Below are 18,291 nucleotides of genomic sequence, written 5' to 3'. Positions count from 1 at the left end.
TGCATCATTTGCTTAATTGTGTCATCGAAAATTTATCAGAGGCAAAAAAGGGAAAAATACTCTTTTTGATCCAATAGATGGGTAACGAAAAAAATGTTATCGTCATCTGGGTCGATACCTAGATTTGGTTCAAAATTTTGTCGTAGAGGAGACTTGGCGAGAAGTAGCGAATGTGTGGTTGGTATGGAAAATACGTTAAGGGGCGCCTCTGAACCCCCTGTGGTGGCCAGACGGGCCCGGATCCTAGAAACATATTCAAGTGGCGAATACCTTTGAAATGAGCTAGGTCCGGTTTAGAACTTTGCCGTAGGAACTTGCCGAGGAGTACCGAATGTGTGGTTGATATGGAAAATACGTTAAGGAGGGCTTTTAACCCCTGTGGTGCTCAGACTCATGTGTGTTTGATATAAAACGCCACTTCAATATTTTTCTGGGATCCGGGCCTGTCTGGCCAACACAGGGTTTTAAAGTTGTCCCTTAACGTATTTTCCATATTTACCATCTACACATTCGGTTCTCCTCAGTAGGTCCCTACGGCAAATTATCGAACCAGACTAGCTCAATTCAAAGTTATTGAGCCAGGCTATTCACCACTTAAATAGTTTTTCTGGCATCCGGGCCTGTCTGGATACCACAGGGGTTCAAAGTTATCCCTTAACGTACTTTTCATATCAACCACACATTCTTTCGGTGGTACTCTTCTCCAAGTCCATTCGGCAGATTTCCGAACCGGACCTAACATCCAGGCACTCCTAGACACCACAGGGGTTCAAAGTTGCCCCTTAACTTATTTTTTATACCAACCACACACTCGGTACTCCGAGGTAGGTCTTAACGGCTTAGTTTCGAACCAGCCCTAGCTCATTGCAAAGAATAAAGCAAGGCTATTCTCGAATTAAATATATATTTCTTGGATCCGCGCCCTGCTGACCACCACAGGGGTTCAAAATTTCCCCTTAACGTTCTTTACATATCAGCCAAACATTCTTTCGGTAGTCCTCGGTAAGTCTCTACGCCAAAGTTCCGAACCGGAAAATAAATAAAACGGATTATTATCTTTTGAGAATCTACGACAAGCCATGAAAATGTTAAATTCCGCTGTTTAAGGTGGTGCTATATTTAACTAAGATTTTGTGAATTTTGGAATGTTTGAGTCTTATAGAGCTTTATGGTTTTAAGACATATTATTAAATTGGCTGCTGTCTTTGTTGACTGCTAAAAGTGGCTGCCAGCTTCAGTCTGGTGTAACAAAAAAAACAACACCTTTTGATGCAAGTTTTATGACACTTTAGTTAAGCTAGATCTGGTGTTGGTTGTTGTATCATGTTTAATTTTTGTTCATTGTGGGGGCAATCTATATCTGTATGGTTTTGGATGCTGGTCATTGTTGAAGGTCGTACGGTGACCTATAATTGCTAACACCCAACTCAGTTAGTCTCTGGTGGATCGTTGTCTCATTGGCAATCATAAAATATCTTTTTATTCTATATTGTTATGTTAATTGTAGAAACGACCTCCTTAAAAAAAACAAGTCTCAACATTCAATCAAGTTTTTCTCTCATTTTGAATCATGCACCTGAATAGCAAATGAAAGTCTAGTATGCAATTCTGATTTCGAAATGTGTTGACTGTTATAAAGTAATTTTAAAATCAGGAATGATCTGGAATTTTCCTGATGTCACATTTATTAAAAAAATAAGTTACACTTATTTGTCTATGACGGTCGTACAATTCTTCAAATACACATTTGTTTGCAAAACTCACGAGCATAGTAAAGATAGAACTAGCATTACATCGTATAATCACACGTTTGAACTTGAATCTATCAGAGTAGACAGATACTATTTTAAACTTTTGGAGTTGCGAAATGTTTTACTAGTATTCAATAGATACCGTTAGAGACATAGTTTGCCTACTCATTTCCATTCAACGCCCTTTAAATTGTAGCTATTGCTTTTTCAATAATAAATTTATGCACGAATAGATATAAAAGAGATTGGTACCTAATGCCATTTAATTGCAGATGTGGATTCAGGGGGAGGGTCAAGAGCGCAGGGGACCCTTATGGAGCTTTATATATGATAACTGTATAAACTTTGTACAAGTATCACCATAAACGTGCATTTCGGGCACCCTCTTTTCTTTTAAATCATGGATCCGCACCTATATTAAACGTACACTAGAGACAGATATCAGTTTACCAGCTTTTGAGGTTTTTAACAAAACGTAAAAAATGTGAAATAACATCGAGCAAAACAGTTTAATAACAAATAGTAACAAATTGTACATTGTAAGAATATACATAAATATAAACACTATCTTTACTTGTAAGTAAAGTAACTGGCTTTTCATCCAAAATCAACAAGTCTGCATAACATTAAATATTTCAAATATGTGTTAATAGGATAATACGTAAAATTCATATAAACATTCAAAATGAACTAGTATTTTTTTTAATGCCCTTTTATGATGTTCGCTACTCTGCTTAAAACAAATGCGTTTTGAAAGACTGGTATATATCAATAACTTATATAAATAAAGGAACTTAAAAAGCAGAAACATTACTAAGGGTCCGAGATATACTTGACATTGAAAATTTGGCGGGAAATAATTCTCTCTAAACTTTAAATACATTAAACATTGGCATCCTTTTTCTTTCAAAAATAATGAAAACATAACAAGGATTTAATAGCATTTTTCAAATACGGCTTTTAAAACTATATATCATAAAATAGTAAAAAAGAAAAGTAGGGGTTAGCTGTGACTTTAATAGCACTACATAGATAAAACCAGAGGATTCCGAATATTTGACGAAAGTTCAAAAACAAGAGGGGCGAACATTCGTAACTAAAATATAATAAATTGTTCTTCCCAGTAAAATTTATTACATTACACCTGTTAAAGTTCAAAGTTCACGACGTTAAAGCCAATTAAAGTACATGGAATAAAATATATTACAAAACAGTGGACACATTTACATATTAACAATATTTCTAATAGATTAATGATGATGAAAGACTAACAACTGGAGTATTGTTCCAATGTTTCTAATAGATTAATGATGATGAAAGACTAACAACTGGAGTATTGTTCCTTGCGATTCATTGTTCTTCAACCTTTGACCGTTCCAGTTTACTAAATCTTATCTTTAGACTGCTGAAGTTCTTCATTATAAATCCGTTCTAGTTATAAACTTTTATTGAATTAATAACCAAAAATACACCATAAATGAACGTATTATTTCCAGGACTAGATAAAGCAAGATGTGGCAATCCATTTATAAAAAAAACTTGATTTGTGTAAAGAAATAATGAGATCAATTAAGTCTTAAAGCAAATTTTTATCATCCAAACTGAATGTAATTTAAAAAATAATAGTAATATATTGGAGCTGCAATTTATTTAGATTGAAACACTTTTTCAAAATGTGTTACAGAGGATTTAAAATTTCAAACATACATTTTATTTCTAAAGTATTGGAGTTGCCCAAAACATAATTCATCTAAAATGATATTGGTCCATTCAAGTTACAACTGAAAACACGACTTATTGTATCAAGTAGGTATATATGCTTTATATTTTGTTTTAGGCTTGAAAATGAGACGCTTTACAGCCAAATAAGCCTTAGGTTTAGTATATTCTAGTTTTGGCAACTGAAAAATAAAACATTTTGTAATATTACTGTTAAACTACTTTCAAAACCTTTCGTTAAAAATATTCATACTGGGCCATTTTTTTTCTTTTTAAATAAAATATTGTGAACAAAATAATATTAATATTCAGTAATTACAACATTTCGTAACTAGTGGGATTGTTTATATATACGCAGTCCGTTTTGCAATGCAATTCACAATTTAATCAATGAGTCCAATTAACAAAAACAGCAATACAAATAATAGAACAACATAACAATATGTACAGTGTATACAGTAAATAATAAACTAAAACAAATGAATAAAAAAGAAATAGAATGTATATTTTTCTTAAAAATGTATAATGAAATAAATAAAAGGTTGATAACAGATATTATAAGTTATAAATGCTACGAATAGATGATTCAACAAAACGTTTTAGAGATTTCATTCACGTCAACGCCAGTATCATTATGTAATTTTGTCATGTTCGAGCTAAAGATTTAACCCAAAAAAATATAAAAATTCACGACCCAGATTTTTCCAAATCGTCATTTGGCTTTTTTTGAAATTTTTGTACATAAATGATAAAAACAAACCCAGAACAATTATATTTTCGGGTGTTTTTTTCTTTTTATAGAAAATTACTTTATTCAGTTTCATGTAATAATATGAGAGATAAAACTGAATCTAGCATACCTCTTTCAAATGAAATTCAATTTTCTTTATATTTCATGAGATATCAGTTTCCGAGACAAGTTTGCAATTCCGCTGAGTGTAAAAGGTTTAAGGACAAATATCAGGGAACCAATACCAACGAATTTATCAACTTTATATTGAATTACCCGTAAACATTAAGGTCACAACTGTTGCACTCAACAGGATTAAAAACTTGTCCCAGAGTTTATTAGATGCTTAATAAGAACCGAATTAAACCTTTTCCTCAAAATAACCCAGTCTTATATACATAGATCCAAACAAACTATTACAGTGATTGACAAACTAGATTGAAGTTAAAGGAATCAGTCGGACCTACAATCCATATGACGTTTAAATAAAAGTGAAGTTTCGTTAAACTTGTGTTCTTAGGCATAAATACACTTATATAAGATATTAACTACATGTATTTACACATCATAAAGTTGGTTCCCTCCGTAAAATATTCAGTATGCCTTCGGTATTGCGAAGAATTTCAATAACGGCCGGGTACCAGTCTAACACATCATCAACACTGTACAATGAATCCGAAACACATAACAGGCTGTCCTCTTGCTGTGTCATCATGATTATCTGTGTTAGCAGCATCGTATTCTGAAATAAATAAAATACCATCTACCGAATTGATTTGAAATGAAATGCAAGCAGTATTGATGTGAAATGATTTGAGCTAAAGCTTAAAGAATTGTATGATTATTAGAACTTGGTATATGTGCAATATCTGTTTAAAACGTGAATCATAGTTACTTGTTATTTTCTTTTGTAGTTAATACTTGGAAAGTATAATTTCAGTTTAAAGTACATTGTACTTAAACGGTGAAGAGAAACTAAGGAAAATGCACAAGATACAATTATATTAGAGAGATTCGTCAGGGTGTTATTATTTTTTTATTCAATTAACGACAAAATGAATAAAAGCTTTAGACCCTGCATTCGTTGAATAGGATCGACTGTTTAAAATGTTTTATATTTATTCAACAAAGGTAACTAAAAATCTACCAACAACATTATGTTTTGTATAATGCAAAAAGGTAAATTATATATAAATCATTGACACAATTAATGACATTCCTTTCCCTTTTCATCTAATAAAGGGAATAAAGGGAACAATACTATTACAAATGTATATCGCATATCGATTGACTAATAGTTGCTTTATTTTCGGAGGCATTTAACGTGAACAAATTGCCAAAATTAATTAAATAAGTAAACCTGGCTTGCATTATATTACAAACTAGATATTTGTACCTTTAAAAGGAACATGTGAATCTGTTGTTTTGGGACCGAAATAAACATGTCAACTCCGAAACCCTTCCAGATTTTTTGCAAAGGTCTGAAAATGTATACAGGGTGATGCTCAATTCATTGTTGAAGTGTGCGAAATTCTAATATTATGGTACATAGTAAACCCTGAAAAGTATACTAGTACTTTACAAAAGTTGTAAAAATATAAATATATATTACCAATGGTGTTCTGCTCTCTGTTAATACAGTTTTCAAATTTTTCTATAAACCGTTCGACTGAAAGGCAAGAAACATTTTATATGAAATATGAAAGAGGAAATAATTTATATCAATTAAATAATACATTACAAGGCCGCGGGATGACAGGAATCCTCATAATTACCGCATAAAACGCTTTTTACTAACATTTCACGATTAAGTGAGTCATTGTAAGGTCCATAATCATTCTAAGGAAGTAAATATTTGATATGTAAATAAATCATATAAAGGAATAAGTATGCGTCTTAAAGAAGACAGTTTCCAGCTATACACGTTATTAAAATTTGCTGCTACAAAATTTTGGAAATTATTTAAAGTTAAGGAATGTATCTCCCTCATGCAAAGCTCTGATTCCTTGCCCAGCTTTGGCTATACTTTTGGTCCTTTTTGGATTATAGCTCTTCGTATTTTTATTAAGCTTTGGTTTTTCAAATATTTTGGCCTCGAGCATCACTGAAGAGACATTGATTGTCGAAATGCGCATCTTGTGCAGAAAAATTGGTACCGTTTATGTTATTACGAAGTATATCTGGTTTGTAACCCGGATTTGTTTTTGTCTCAATCGATATATGACTTTCGAACAGCGATATACACTACTGTTGCCTTTATTTATGATTTGTTTCGCAATAAACGTGTTTTGATCCGTCTTCTTAAGTCTCACAAATGACGCTCATATCAAAACTGCGATAAAAAGCAAAATATCAACGAAAATGAAAAGCATGAAAATCCAAAATTTGCAAATTTAAGAAGTTGGGACAAAAAGACTATAACAGATAATGCCTGTGACCAGAACACACTTAATGTTTCATTTGATTCAAGAAATAAAGTTGCTGCAACCTAAATGTTAAGAAAACTGTTCTTTAATTATTTGACATCAATCAGGAACAACAAAAGGATGCTTTCCTTATAGCATGCTAGACCTGGAGTTAGATCTCCGACTTTGAAAACAAAATGTGAAATGGTGTATTTGCTGTTTGGAGTGTTGCCTATGACAAAAATAGGTGCACGTAATACACGTTTGGATTGTCGGCTATGAAAAATATAAGTGTGAGTAATACATAGTTTCTTCATACACACTATTGGTTTGTGTGTACTAATGATACAAATGCATCTCGACCAATTTGAACAGAATAGATCGTTTCATTAAAGATATAATCGTTCTAAAATCAGTCAAGCAGTTTTCCGTAAAAGTAGTCTTCATAAGGTTGACTTTCTTCAAATCGTTTGGAAGTGACAAAGGTTTATCGCTTTATAAAACAAAAAGGGCATAAGGACAAACCTACACCACAAGATCGTCTTAACTAAGAATACAGATCATTTTGTTGAGAATAAGTGAAATTCAAAGCAATACTCGATTATGTTTATACTTACAAGATTTTCTGACTCCTTCGCGTATGCTAATAGTATTCGTATTACTTAGAAGAACCAACGATGCAAAGGTCAACAAAAGGGCAAGAGCAAAACAGAGAAATAGCATTTGGTTATCTTCAACTGAAATAAACAATAATATACAAAAGACTTTTTTCCATGAAATATCGGTACGAAAGGGTGGGCAGATGCTTCTCAACATTTGACACCAATCGGTCTTCTATATAATACAGTGATGAGTTAATTCAAGTCATAAGGCATCACTCAAAAAATGGGTTAGTAATGAAGTCTCTTTTAACGCTACGACATTATAAAATAAATAAACCATCGGTTATGTAACTTTCTAACCTTTAATATTGACCGACAATGAAATTTGAGAACACTATTTTTTTTCTAAAAAGTCCAAGTAACAAAGCTTTAAAAATCAAGAGAAACACGGACCACTTTTATACCAACTAGAAGAGAACTCAGGTACTCGTAAGTGGTAAGCTAATTCTGATCCACATGTGACAACCATCATGCTACTTATGTAAGTACAAATTTGGTGATAATTGTCATTCAGTGATTTCCTATTCTAGAAAAAGAAGTTATAATTTTGGTATCGACAATTTAAACATATTCATAGCCATCTGTAATTCTATATCTATCACCCAACGCATGACAGCGTCAGTAAAGTTTTCAAAAGGATCATTTGAATTTTTCCGCTAAATCCCTGACTTAAGGTTTCTAGCTTCCATGTTAGTAGTAACCTTCCATCAAGGACATCATGATACGTAACGAAAGATCTGGAATATCGTATCTAGTGGGAGAATTATATTCTACACTCAGGGGGGCTGGAATATCGTACTTGTAAATGTAAAGTTCACACTTAATTTCATTTATGAAGCTGAAATCTTCTGTTTTGTTGAAAGGCTTTTTTCAATCTATTCGTTATGCCGCTTTTTATATCTGAGCAGAGATATCATCGTATAAATTGCCGTTTATTCTTTCATGCATGATTGACGTAAATCAGGATATGAAGCAGGCATACATTTTAACTGTTATCATTTATATCAAGTCAGTTTGAAGGGCTACAAAGTTCTATTTGAATTACTTGTCAAAACAACAACAACAAAATAACCACTTTTAAACAAAATATAAAATCTTGTTGAAAGTCTCAGTATACATAAATATGGTAAACTCAAGAAAACCTACAATCATTTTATAAGTCAGTCAATGATGGTATAGAATTCGGATTTTGTTTTGAACAATCAATACTAGACGTTTTCAAAGATGGTCGTTTGTTATGTTATCAACTCAGTAAAACCTTTTTGTTATATTTTAAACTGAGAGAAATTTTTGCGGAGAAATCCGGAAACGGCCATATATATAAAATTTGGTATGATTGGCAATGAGACAACTCTCCTCAAGAGACCAAATATCACAGAAATTAACTACTATATGACATTGTATGGCTTTCAATAATGAGCAAAGCATAGTCAGCTATAAAAGGCACCAAAATAGCAAATATAAAACAATTCAAACGAGAATTCTTACTGCCTAATTTCTGTACAAAAATAATGAACGAAAAACAAATACGTTAAACAGCAAACGAAAACCACGGACTAACAGGATTCTGACTGGTTCCAATTTATTATAACTTTTTTTTTTCATCAATTGACTCTGATAAAATATATTTTTACCTGTTAAATAATTTTGGTTCGCTTACCTATTTTTGTAAATGTTAAAATATCACCAGACATCGATCCAAATGTTGCCAGTACAGCTAGCAATGGTCGCCTGATGTCCCATACATTTCGGTCTGAAAGTTCCTTGTCTGGAATAACAAATTTATAATGATATCAACACAATTAGGCAATAAGAGACCTCAAATATAAAAAAAGGACAAGTTTTCTTTTATAAAAATTATTCTTATAAAGATGTTAAACACATCGATACGATAGATGACACAGAAGTTTGTTGTAAAAATAAATTTGAGGACAATCTTCATAAATATCTTCAAACCATTACCCAGGTATGTGTGCAACATAAAACACGTAAAAACACATAACGCCATTATAAGTACTATTGTAGAAGAGATAAACGTACAATATATTTGAATATACTCATGTGGATTGTTGCTCAGGGAACAATGCCTAATTATTTCTTATTTTTATTTTTCTTATCACCGAGTTAATATAGATATATTGTTATACTTATTAATGTAAAATAAAATTTCCATCAGTGCTTATATTCATGAATGACGGAAATTGAACATAGAGTAATTATTCGGTATTTAAAATTTTATACATTCATTAAGAAGAGTCTAATCATGATAAGGAAGAATTCGAACAGGGGCGGGATTCGACAGGTAAAATATAATTGCCATGCATGCATCACCCACTAAATCCAAACGTCACAATCAGTACTTTTACAGAAAAAACGGATTTTGTGGGGTCAAAACTTCTAAAACCCCAAAGCATTTCGCAAGTGAGTTGAAACACAAACACAACATAACAGTCAACCGATGCGTAATTTTGAACGTACACTTATACATTTAGCGTCAATATTTTGATGTTTTTTGCCTCCTAAATACTCTGAAATGTGTCTGAAGCCAGGTTTTGGTCAGGAGCACACCAATGAGATAATAATTTCCATATAGTATGAAGATAAACGATAGAAACGAATTGATTAGAGATAATTGTGTTAACAGTTTGTCTATTACGAAGTAAGAGTTATGACTGTTAAGAGAAAGAACACACACATGTATTTTTATAAACGTGTTATTTTTGCATTTGATTCTATAATGTACTTTAATTTTGTACTAGATTAAAAGTTGAATAGTGTTTTTCAAAACATGTCTTAAACAAAAACTTGTATCGGTCATTCTCATCATTCGGAAGAAAGGTTTAAAAAATATTCGACACGACTCTAACCAATATGTAATCAAATCATATCGGAGTTTCTAAAATGCGATTTTGTTCCAAATCATTCGTCTGTGCATATATTGTAAAAATATTAATTACAAGTCTTTTGTATCAGCGTCCTGTTCCGACACATGCTCCAAAGGACAAGTGCAAGACATATGATAGTTAAAATACATACAATCGCCTTCTCTGTCGAGGTCAGTGTCAATGATACTTGCATTTCTATGTCTAAAAATAGAAAGAAATTAAAGGTTGATATTTATTCATAATTGATTTAGAATCCACCATAAATTATGGCATTTATTTGCGCATGGTTATGAAACTACTAAAAAGTAATGAAAACTTAGCAAAACTTTGTGTATTCAATTTAACAAATGTTTAATGAGTGAAGTATAAAATGTTTATGTTACCAAATTCAAAATATTGTTTTAAACACACATCGAACACTTGTCTGATATCCTTGGCAAAGGCTGAAATGTAAAGGAAAATTTCAAACATGTAACAATAATAAACTTTCTAAGGCAGTGGAAGGGGTCTTAAGAGTTAAGCTCAGATAAATCCATGGAAATACGTTTCCCCAATGCTAACAGCATCTGCACATCATATACTTTCGGAATGTCGCCCCGTTTTTACTAACCTAATGTCCTTTAACATGTACAATATGCAAAAGTCTTTTGGTAAATTGACAGAAATATTGAGGAAAAGGGGCCAAATCATCTAATTAGAAACCAAAGATATTCCACAACTTCAGAGCACATACATGATCGCCTTCTTCTTATTATATCTTCTTTGTCTTACTCAACCACAAATTTAACTTGAAAAAATTTAAAAGTCAATTGACTATGAATAGGAAGTCAAAGCCAGACAAGTCAGTGGATACAACCTAATACCAATATCACAGTCTAACAACTAGTGGTTATCCCTATCCTGACATAATATCAGAGTTGGCTCCACCAATGATGCCTCCAGAACAGCATACAACGGGACCATTTGAAGTATAAAGCAAATATCGAACCTTGCCATGGATCCATCAATTGTGTTATTCCAAAATTATCTATGCAGTATAAGATGGTATACTCAGCGATATTACTAAGTAGAAAAATGGTAAGTATTGGACTTATGCTACATTTACTTATCATAATTGTTATATGATATTGAGATATTGTAGCGAAAACTGGATTATTGGTGGCGACATTTCAATTCTTTTTATAATATAAGTCTTTTAATCGACAAAGTGTAAAGTGAGTAGATGTATTCTGCTAATGAAATAGAAAGGTGTAAACGGTATGTCTCTTCTCATGTAAGCATTTTTGAAACTAAACCATCGTAATTGTAATACAGTGTTGTTTATCAGTGTCAATTTCAACTGAAATAAAACCCAATTTTACGGAAATAACTATTAAGTAGTATCAAAAAGACCATATACATCAAAAGAGGTGTTTACCTTTATCGTTATCATAAAAAAAATACAGTAAAAAAAAAAGGCATGTAACCAGCATTCAATTTAGAATTATACTAGTAGTACAGGCCATAAGGCAGTCGAGTTTTGATATTGATGTAAAATGTTAGGATTTGAATTGAAATCTGACAGATACCTAGTAGTTATTTAGGCGACAATACGTCAGTACATTTTTAGAATAGGTCTCTGATTTAGACGACAACATTAATGATAATTTTTAGAAAAGGAGTATTTAATTTCAGTTTAATTATATGCATAGTGTAATGATATTTGTTTTGAATGAGATTGAACTAGATCTACTTCGTTCAAGTGGGTTTGTACAACTATCACAATTTAAGTAAACATGTACCAACTGTTTTTTAGAGATATATATATATATATAATATCTATATCATGAAAAAAATAATCAACTGATCATGTCAGGTTATAAAAACTGTGTAAAATATGTAAACATGAAATAGATTTTAGAAAACTTACCTGAACAGTTTTTTAATTCGAATTTCAAAAGAGAAATTTCTGTTTGACCTATTTTGCAAGTTGCATTTGCCGTTATCGGACAGATTATTCCCGACGCCTTGAATTCCAGGTTCAGTTTTGATTGATAAAAATGTCCAATTTTTTGTGTTTTCTGTTTAAAAAAATCTGTCATTGGCATATTCTGAAATATTGAAGATAACATTAGCCTGATCTAGCGTATCGTTCACTCTAGATGAAACAAACATTACAAAAAATGATCAGCTGTAGACTAAATCTATACTGTACATTAAAAACAAAATATTCTTAGAGATTATGTCCTATCTTTTAAATAAACTTTTTTTTGATTTTGAGATGATAGGTTTCATGATTACAGGAAACACTTCTAAGAAAAACAGATATTCACACATAAAGAATGCTTTATTTAGAATTTTGAATGTCCACCTTGCCATGGCAATCAGGTAATATGTTTTATTTTATCAGTGCATCTGTTTAAATATCATCTATCCATTACGAATGAAATTACACTTGATAAATGTCCTGCGCCAGAGACACTTTTCTCGATATACCTTCATGAGAAATGCTTAAACCTGGAATCTTAGACAAAAGATACGAAAAAATGTTTTAAGCAAACTCTTAATAGGGAAAAGTATGACATCGGAGAGGAGCATGACAGGGTGTGTTGCCAGGATAAGCATATTTTGCTATGCATTTATTGCTCGCCATGCGAATCCACACACTGCCACAACTCAGGGTTTGAGTGACGTAATTTACCATGAAGTTGTGGTCAAATCAGTTGTTTGGGTCAAGTTTATGTCATCCACTAAAAATGGTAATACTATAAAGTAAGCGGATTTTTTCCTAAGAACAGATATCCGTATTTATTTTGTTTAACGACTAAAATTACCAATAACATGAATTAAAAGAATATACATATATGAGAAAATGGTAATGCATCCTATTGAATTTTAATTCGTATATCAATTTAAGATACTCACACCAAAGAATACTGTGCACATGGGAATAGGATAAACAGGGAACATTTCAATAAAAAAGGAGAATTCGTCATTTGATAAAGAGAAATTTGTTTTTATTTCTTCACCATGGGGATGATCTGCAAAAAAAAAATACATATTTATTTGTGTAGAAAAAAATTTTAACAATTTTTTTTACGGTTTGTCACCATGTCGTCGTCAAATTACAATATGCAGAGTACTTTATGTCCTGGCGTGATATCAATCTGTGTTTCGAATGTGCACGTGTTAGATTGCAGCGATTACTATATTTGATCATGAAAGCATAACAAATTGTATTGATGCTTTACTATTCAAATCATCCCATTGTATAATGTGTAAAGATAAAAGTTAATATAATTGACTTCTATGCGTGAGAGGTATAGCTAGTTATAAACCAGGCTTAATCTAACATTTTCCATATAAGAAAATGATGCTCGTAACAATGCTGGAATATGATAGTTGTTTTTAATTCGTTCGATGCGTATGAGCTTCTGATTTTGCCATTTGATAAGGAACGTTCTATTTTGAATTGTTTGGTTGGTGTTTATGTTATTCGACTTTTAACATGCTTATCTATAAAAGACCCATAGACCAGACAATTGTTCTGTCTGTTTGTCTTTTTTTATTTTTTAGCCATGAGTTTGACTGTCCCTCTGGTATCTTTCACCCCTCTTTTAATGGCATAAATCTACAATGTAAGTTCAATTTAACTTACATTCATACTTATATGGATCTAAATTTAAAGGCAATTCGCATTCTTTAAAATCAATATAGCATTGATAGTTGTCTAAGTCATCAGAAGAAAGGTTTGATATTTCTAGTTCGACTTCTGAACAGGATAGGACATTTTCCTTATATCTTTCTGCTGTAGGTGATGGATGGCCATCCATCATAAGAAAATCTTTGTTTTGTCCTTTCGTCCACGTTCTTGTACGGTTTTCAATACAAGTATTTGAACCATTGTATATGCAGGAAATACTGACATCTTTTCCAAACACAGCTGGATTGGAATTTACACCACAGAAAACTGGAAATAATAATTAGAAGTATTAAATCACTATTGCAACAGCTGACAGAGATGATAATCAAGTCACCATTTAAACCCGTTACGTATACAAATACAATTTGTGGTTCCAAACTAAATAGTCTTATAAGCGCTATGTATGTTGTTGCCTTTTTGGAAAATGGATGGAAGGTGTTGGATAGTTTCTTCTACATTTATTTTAAAATTTTCTGGTGTAGGGGTCCTTTAGAAATAAGCATGTTGTATCTACAGCAACTTAAACTAAATTATGACGCCAGTTCTAATCTAACTTAATAATTATACACAACTACATGTACCAAATAATCCATTCTTAAATACAGTTGCGATTAACATACATGGTTATTCTTGTTATCGAGCATGGAATTTAAATATGAAATTTAAAAGATACATGTACATGTTAAAGTTAAGCACTGCTTTCACTAAATTATATCATCTTTTGACTGTGCACTAAAAATGACAAATTTTGCGAATAAAACGGAACTATAAATAACCGCCATACTTGTGGGAGGTTTAGCTATCAATACAAACATGCTTGACCAACACAATTCTTCTGAAAATGTATGTACCGAGTTAGGAACATGGCAGTTGTTTTTCACTTGCTCCGTTGAATGATAACATCTTATTTTGTTAGTTTTTACAGACCTCCCCTCTTTGAATTTGCCTTGGAGTTTGGTATTTTTGTAATACTTTTTTACTTGTCATCTGAAAAATATTCTAAGATGTCATGTTTAACTAATTCTTACCTCCTTCCTCACTGTAAATTACTTTCAATATTATTGTGAGATATGTCAAACAAATAAGCAGGAAATATTTTACATTCATTTTGATACTTCAGATCAAGAATGGATTAATTTGAAGAGAATTATAAACCTGTAAATAGAAAAAAAAAACGTTCTTCAATTGAGTCAATGTTAAATACTATATAATGGAGTTACCGTATGACGCACTTATCTAAACAAATTCAAAAAGTCGCCAACGACAACTAGGGGCATTAACTACCTTTTATCTCCCTTACAACGTTCTCTTAACTCGCAGCATAATTTCAATCATCTACCTAATCATACACATCCGGGTGTCAGTCCTGCTCAGTGTATCGGCAAGAACGACATATTCCATATACCGAAATTATTTATAACTGAGGATAAGGTCGGAGCTTTGAATGGAAAGTAAAAATAATTCATAAAAATTAAAACTTGAAAACAAGTCTTAATTTTATATCATATATATGTTTACTTACCATTACATTAGGATTACTACTGATTACAAAGTTGTTTGAAACCTGCGAAGGGGTGTTATAAATAATTTATCTCACCTGAAAGGACTTGCTACAAAACACATCAACTGAAAACTTCTCTGTGTTTCTACGTACAATAAATTTTGAATTACATTTAAAAAATGTGTATCCGTATGTTCTATGTAAGCAACATCAGCCTTGTTTTTGGATCAAACACATAATTGGATACGTTTTTATTTTTAAATTAGATTCCATTCATTTAAATTTAATCAAGAATGTTCCATAGATGAGTAGGAGATACTTGACAACACGGATGACAGACAACGGAAGATGGACGACGGATAATGACCCGTTTCAGGCTCGATAAAACTAATACATGGGGTTGGTGGTTGTAAGGAAAGAGGGAGTTTGGTTGGGTTGATGGTTACTTTCCTATTATTGGTTTACGGGGTGCCAAAAATATGGGTAATAATTTTGCGAGATTTTGTATAAAATTACACTTCTTTTTAATGACATCTATATTGAAATTCATTTACGTTTAATTTGATAACTGCATATTGATTAGAGGTATGATATACATCCACTTAAAATCTGACGACTTGAACATGCAGTAAATGCAACAAACCAAAGGTATGTATATCGATAGAATATATGTGCACCAAACGATGTCAATTTATACGTGTTACATATATATATAACCTGTATATTTATGAATAATTAGTGGTGCTATAGAATTAGTGCGTATATAAGCATGGTTCATGTTTTACCTCTTTTATATGAATATAAGTCATTCTGTCTTTATTATTTATATAAATAAAGATACAGAATTTCAGTGAATGTTATATCAAAATGGGTACGTTCTTTTAGGAAACAATGGCACCCCTACCAAACAAATATCGATGTTACCAGTTCTCTTCTTCACCCCTCCCCCCTAAATCATACACATCATTTTTTATACAACAAAATACGAGTTTTCATGGCAGTTTCATAATTCTGCGCATGCTCAGTTTTGTGTTTACGCACGGAATCAGCTGTTTAAAATCAATATTTGGACAACTGTCAAATTTTACATAACAAGAACTTAAATGTCTCTTAAATATTGATCAATATATCAACATTTCTATATGACTCCATCTTGTTTCCATTTTAAACGCACTAAAAGTATTTCATTATTCATTTGGCAATTTCGGTGATCAATCTATTTTTTTCTACCAAATGGATGCATTGGCATGGAGATTGAACAGTAGATTTTTTTTCTTTCGCCGTGTTTTAACACTTTTGTTTGGAATACTACATATATTTTATCTCCTCCCCCCCCCCCCCCCCCCCCCCCCCCCCCCCCCGAATAAAAAATTAATTAATCACTTGACACATCCGTCCGTGAAAGATAAACATGTGTACGGTACTTATAGAGAAATAATAGCAACTTATGTACACATGGCATTTAATAGACCTTATTTTTAATGTAGCTTGTCACGGAATCAGATCACGGTTAGCATGCATATATACATAAATATTTTGAATTTATATACAGTACAGTAACAGGTTATAAAGTCCATATATTATATATATCAAAATTATACATACCTTTTACAAATTCCATCATTTGAATAAAACCCAAATCGCAGTTATACATAAAGTAGATATGTATTTATAGATCAGTTTATTTTTAGCATAACATAAGATCACCTGATTGCCGACGTAAACAAATGATTTACAAAAGCAAACAACTTTTAAAAGTGTTCATCGGAATTATATTGGAAGCAATTTCATTTATTTAATTTCTTTTAATTTGTATTATGATACAATATTTAAAAAATAATCATATTGTTTTACTCTAGGCTCAAGATTGAAAACATAAACAAACATCAGCTGATGATCGAGGTCAGAGGTTCCCGTAGATGAAATGTCCTTGGTTAAATAAAATGATTATGCGTTGCTTGTTCTTTTATCATATTTTGATTTTGATTCACTCGTGGTATTACTATAATTAAATACAGAATACAATCCACCTAATAATAATTAGACGACAGAAGTGAAAAAGAAAAAAATAAATTTACTGAGTTAAAGATTACTTAGTACATAAATAAAGTCGAACCGTTTTTGAATGGTAATGAACTTATGTACTTTTTTCAATCAACGCGGCATCTTTTATAAATTGTTTGTTTGTTTAAAAGAAATAGAGAAATGCCATTTAGCGACAATAATTATAATGTAATTATATAAATAAAGTTAAACAAACAATCATTTTAATTGAATCATATAAATACATTGCATCAAATTAAAGTGTACTTACAAATTTTCATCAAATTTCTATTAAAATTGAGTATATGGAAATGTGGACTTAATTATGTTCGGCTTCATACAAATACAAAGAAACAATCTATTTTTACACTCGCTTTTGGAACAGTACATGTATATATAGTCTTCACATGATAATCTTCTCACCTGTGTTTAGATCATATGATTGCCGTCTCGTTTGAATACACATCTTAAAATATTTTTAGCACGTGCTATAAGCATACGTTTACATTGTTTAGCTTTGTTTTACTTGTAAATGCATGTAATAACACCTGAATGAAATTACAAGGGAATTTTTAGTTTTCAAGCAACTTAATTAACATATACCTCAACTAGTTCATGAACCTTGTTGGTTGTGTCGTGTGTCTTCACATACATTGACACCATGTTAAAAGCATATATTGATATAGATAGCCTATATCAATGATAATGTATGTCCAGATTTGTCTATGTTTAAAGCATGTACTGTCCTTTATGGTTTGATCCGTTCTACTACTTGTATAAGATTTTTCAAATTCAAATATTTTGGCCTCGAGCATCACTGAAAAGACATTAATTGTCGAAGTGAGCAGCTGGTGCATTTATATTTGTACCTTTCATTTTAATACACAAAGAAGCATATTAAAAGATCAAATAA

General features: G+C 31.6%; 1 protein-coding gene across 3 annotated transcripts; it reads right to left on the bottom strand.

Moving 5' to 3' along the window:
* Window positions 1–2,241: 2,241 nt before the first annotated feature.
* On the bottom strand, window positions 2,242–17,791 carry LOC127712624 (uncharacterized). 3 transcript variants are annotated; one of them, XM_052219184.1, is made up of 10 exons: window positions 17,650–17,791; window positions 14,863–14,989; window positions 13,790–14,101; window positions 13,057–13,172; window positions 12,062–12,242; window positions 10,225–10,353; window positions 8,928–9,035; window positions 7,223–7,342; window positions 5,813–5,869; window positions 2,242–4,942 (listed from the first exon to the last, which is right to left on the bottom strand). In XM_052219184.1, the coding sequence occupies exons 2-10, from the start codon at window positions 14,939–14,941 to the stop codon at window positions 4,857–4,859; spliced, it is 1,188 nt and encodes a 395-aa protein (XP_052075144.1). In that variant the 5' UTR covers window positions 14,942–14,989; window positions 17,650–17,791; the 3' UTR covers window positions 2,242–4,856. The 3 variants fall into 3 exon arrangements, with proteins under 3 accessions (XP_052075144.1, XP_052075143.1, XP_052075145.1); XM_052219183.1 differs by lacking the exon at window positions 17,650–17,791 and adding an exon at window positions 16,941–17,480; XM_052219185.1 differs by lacking the exons at window positions 13,790–14,101; window positions 17,650–17,791 and adding an exon at window positions 16,941–17,459.
* Between the last annotated feature and the right edge of the window lie 500 nt (window positions 17,792–18,291).

The sequence above is a fragment of the Mytilus californianus genome, unplaced genomic scaffold (genome assembly GCF_021869535.1).
Source record: "Mytilus californianus isolate M0D057914Y unplaced genomic scaffold, xbMytCali1.0.p SCAF_8, whole genome shotgun sequence".
Taxonomy (NCBI): Eukaryota; Metazoa; Mollusca; class Bivalvia; order Mytilida; family Mytilidae; genus Mytilus; species Mytilus californianus.
Note: the sequence above shows the minus strand (reverse complement) of the source record. Positions and strands in the feature narration are given on the sequence as shown.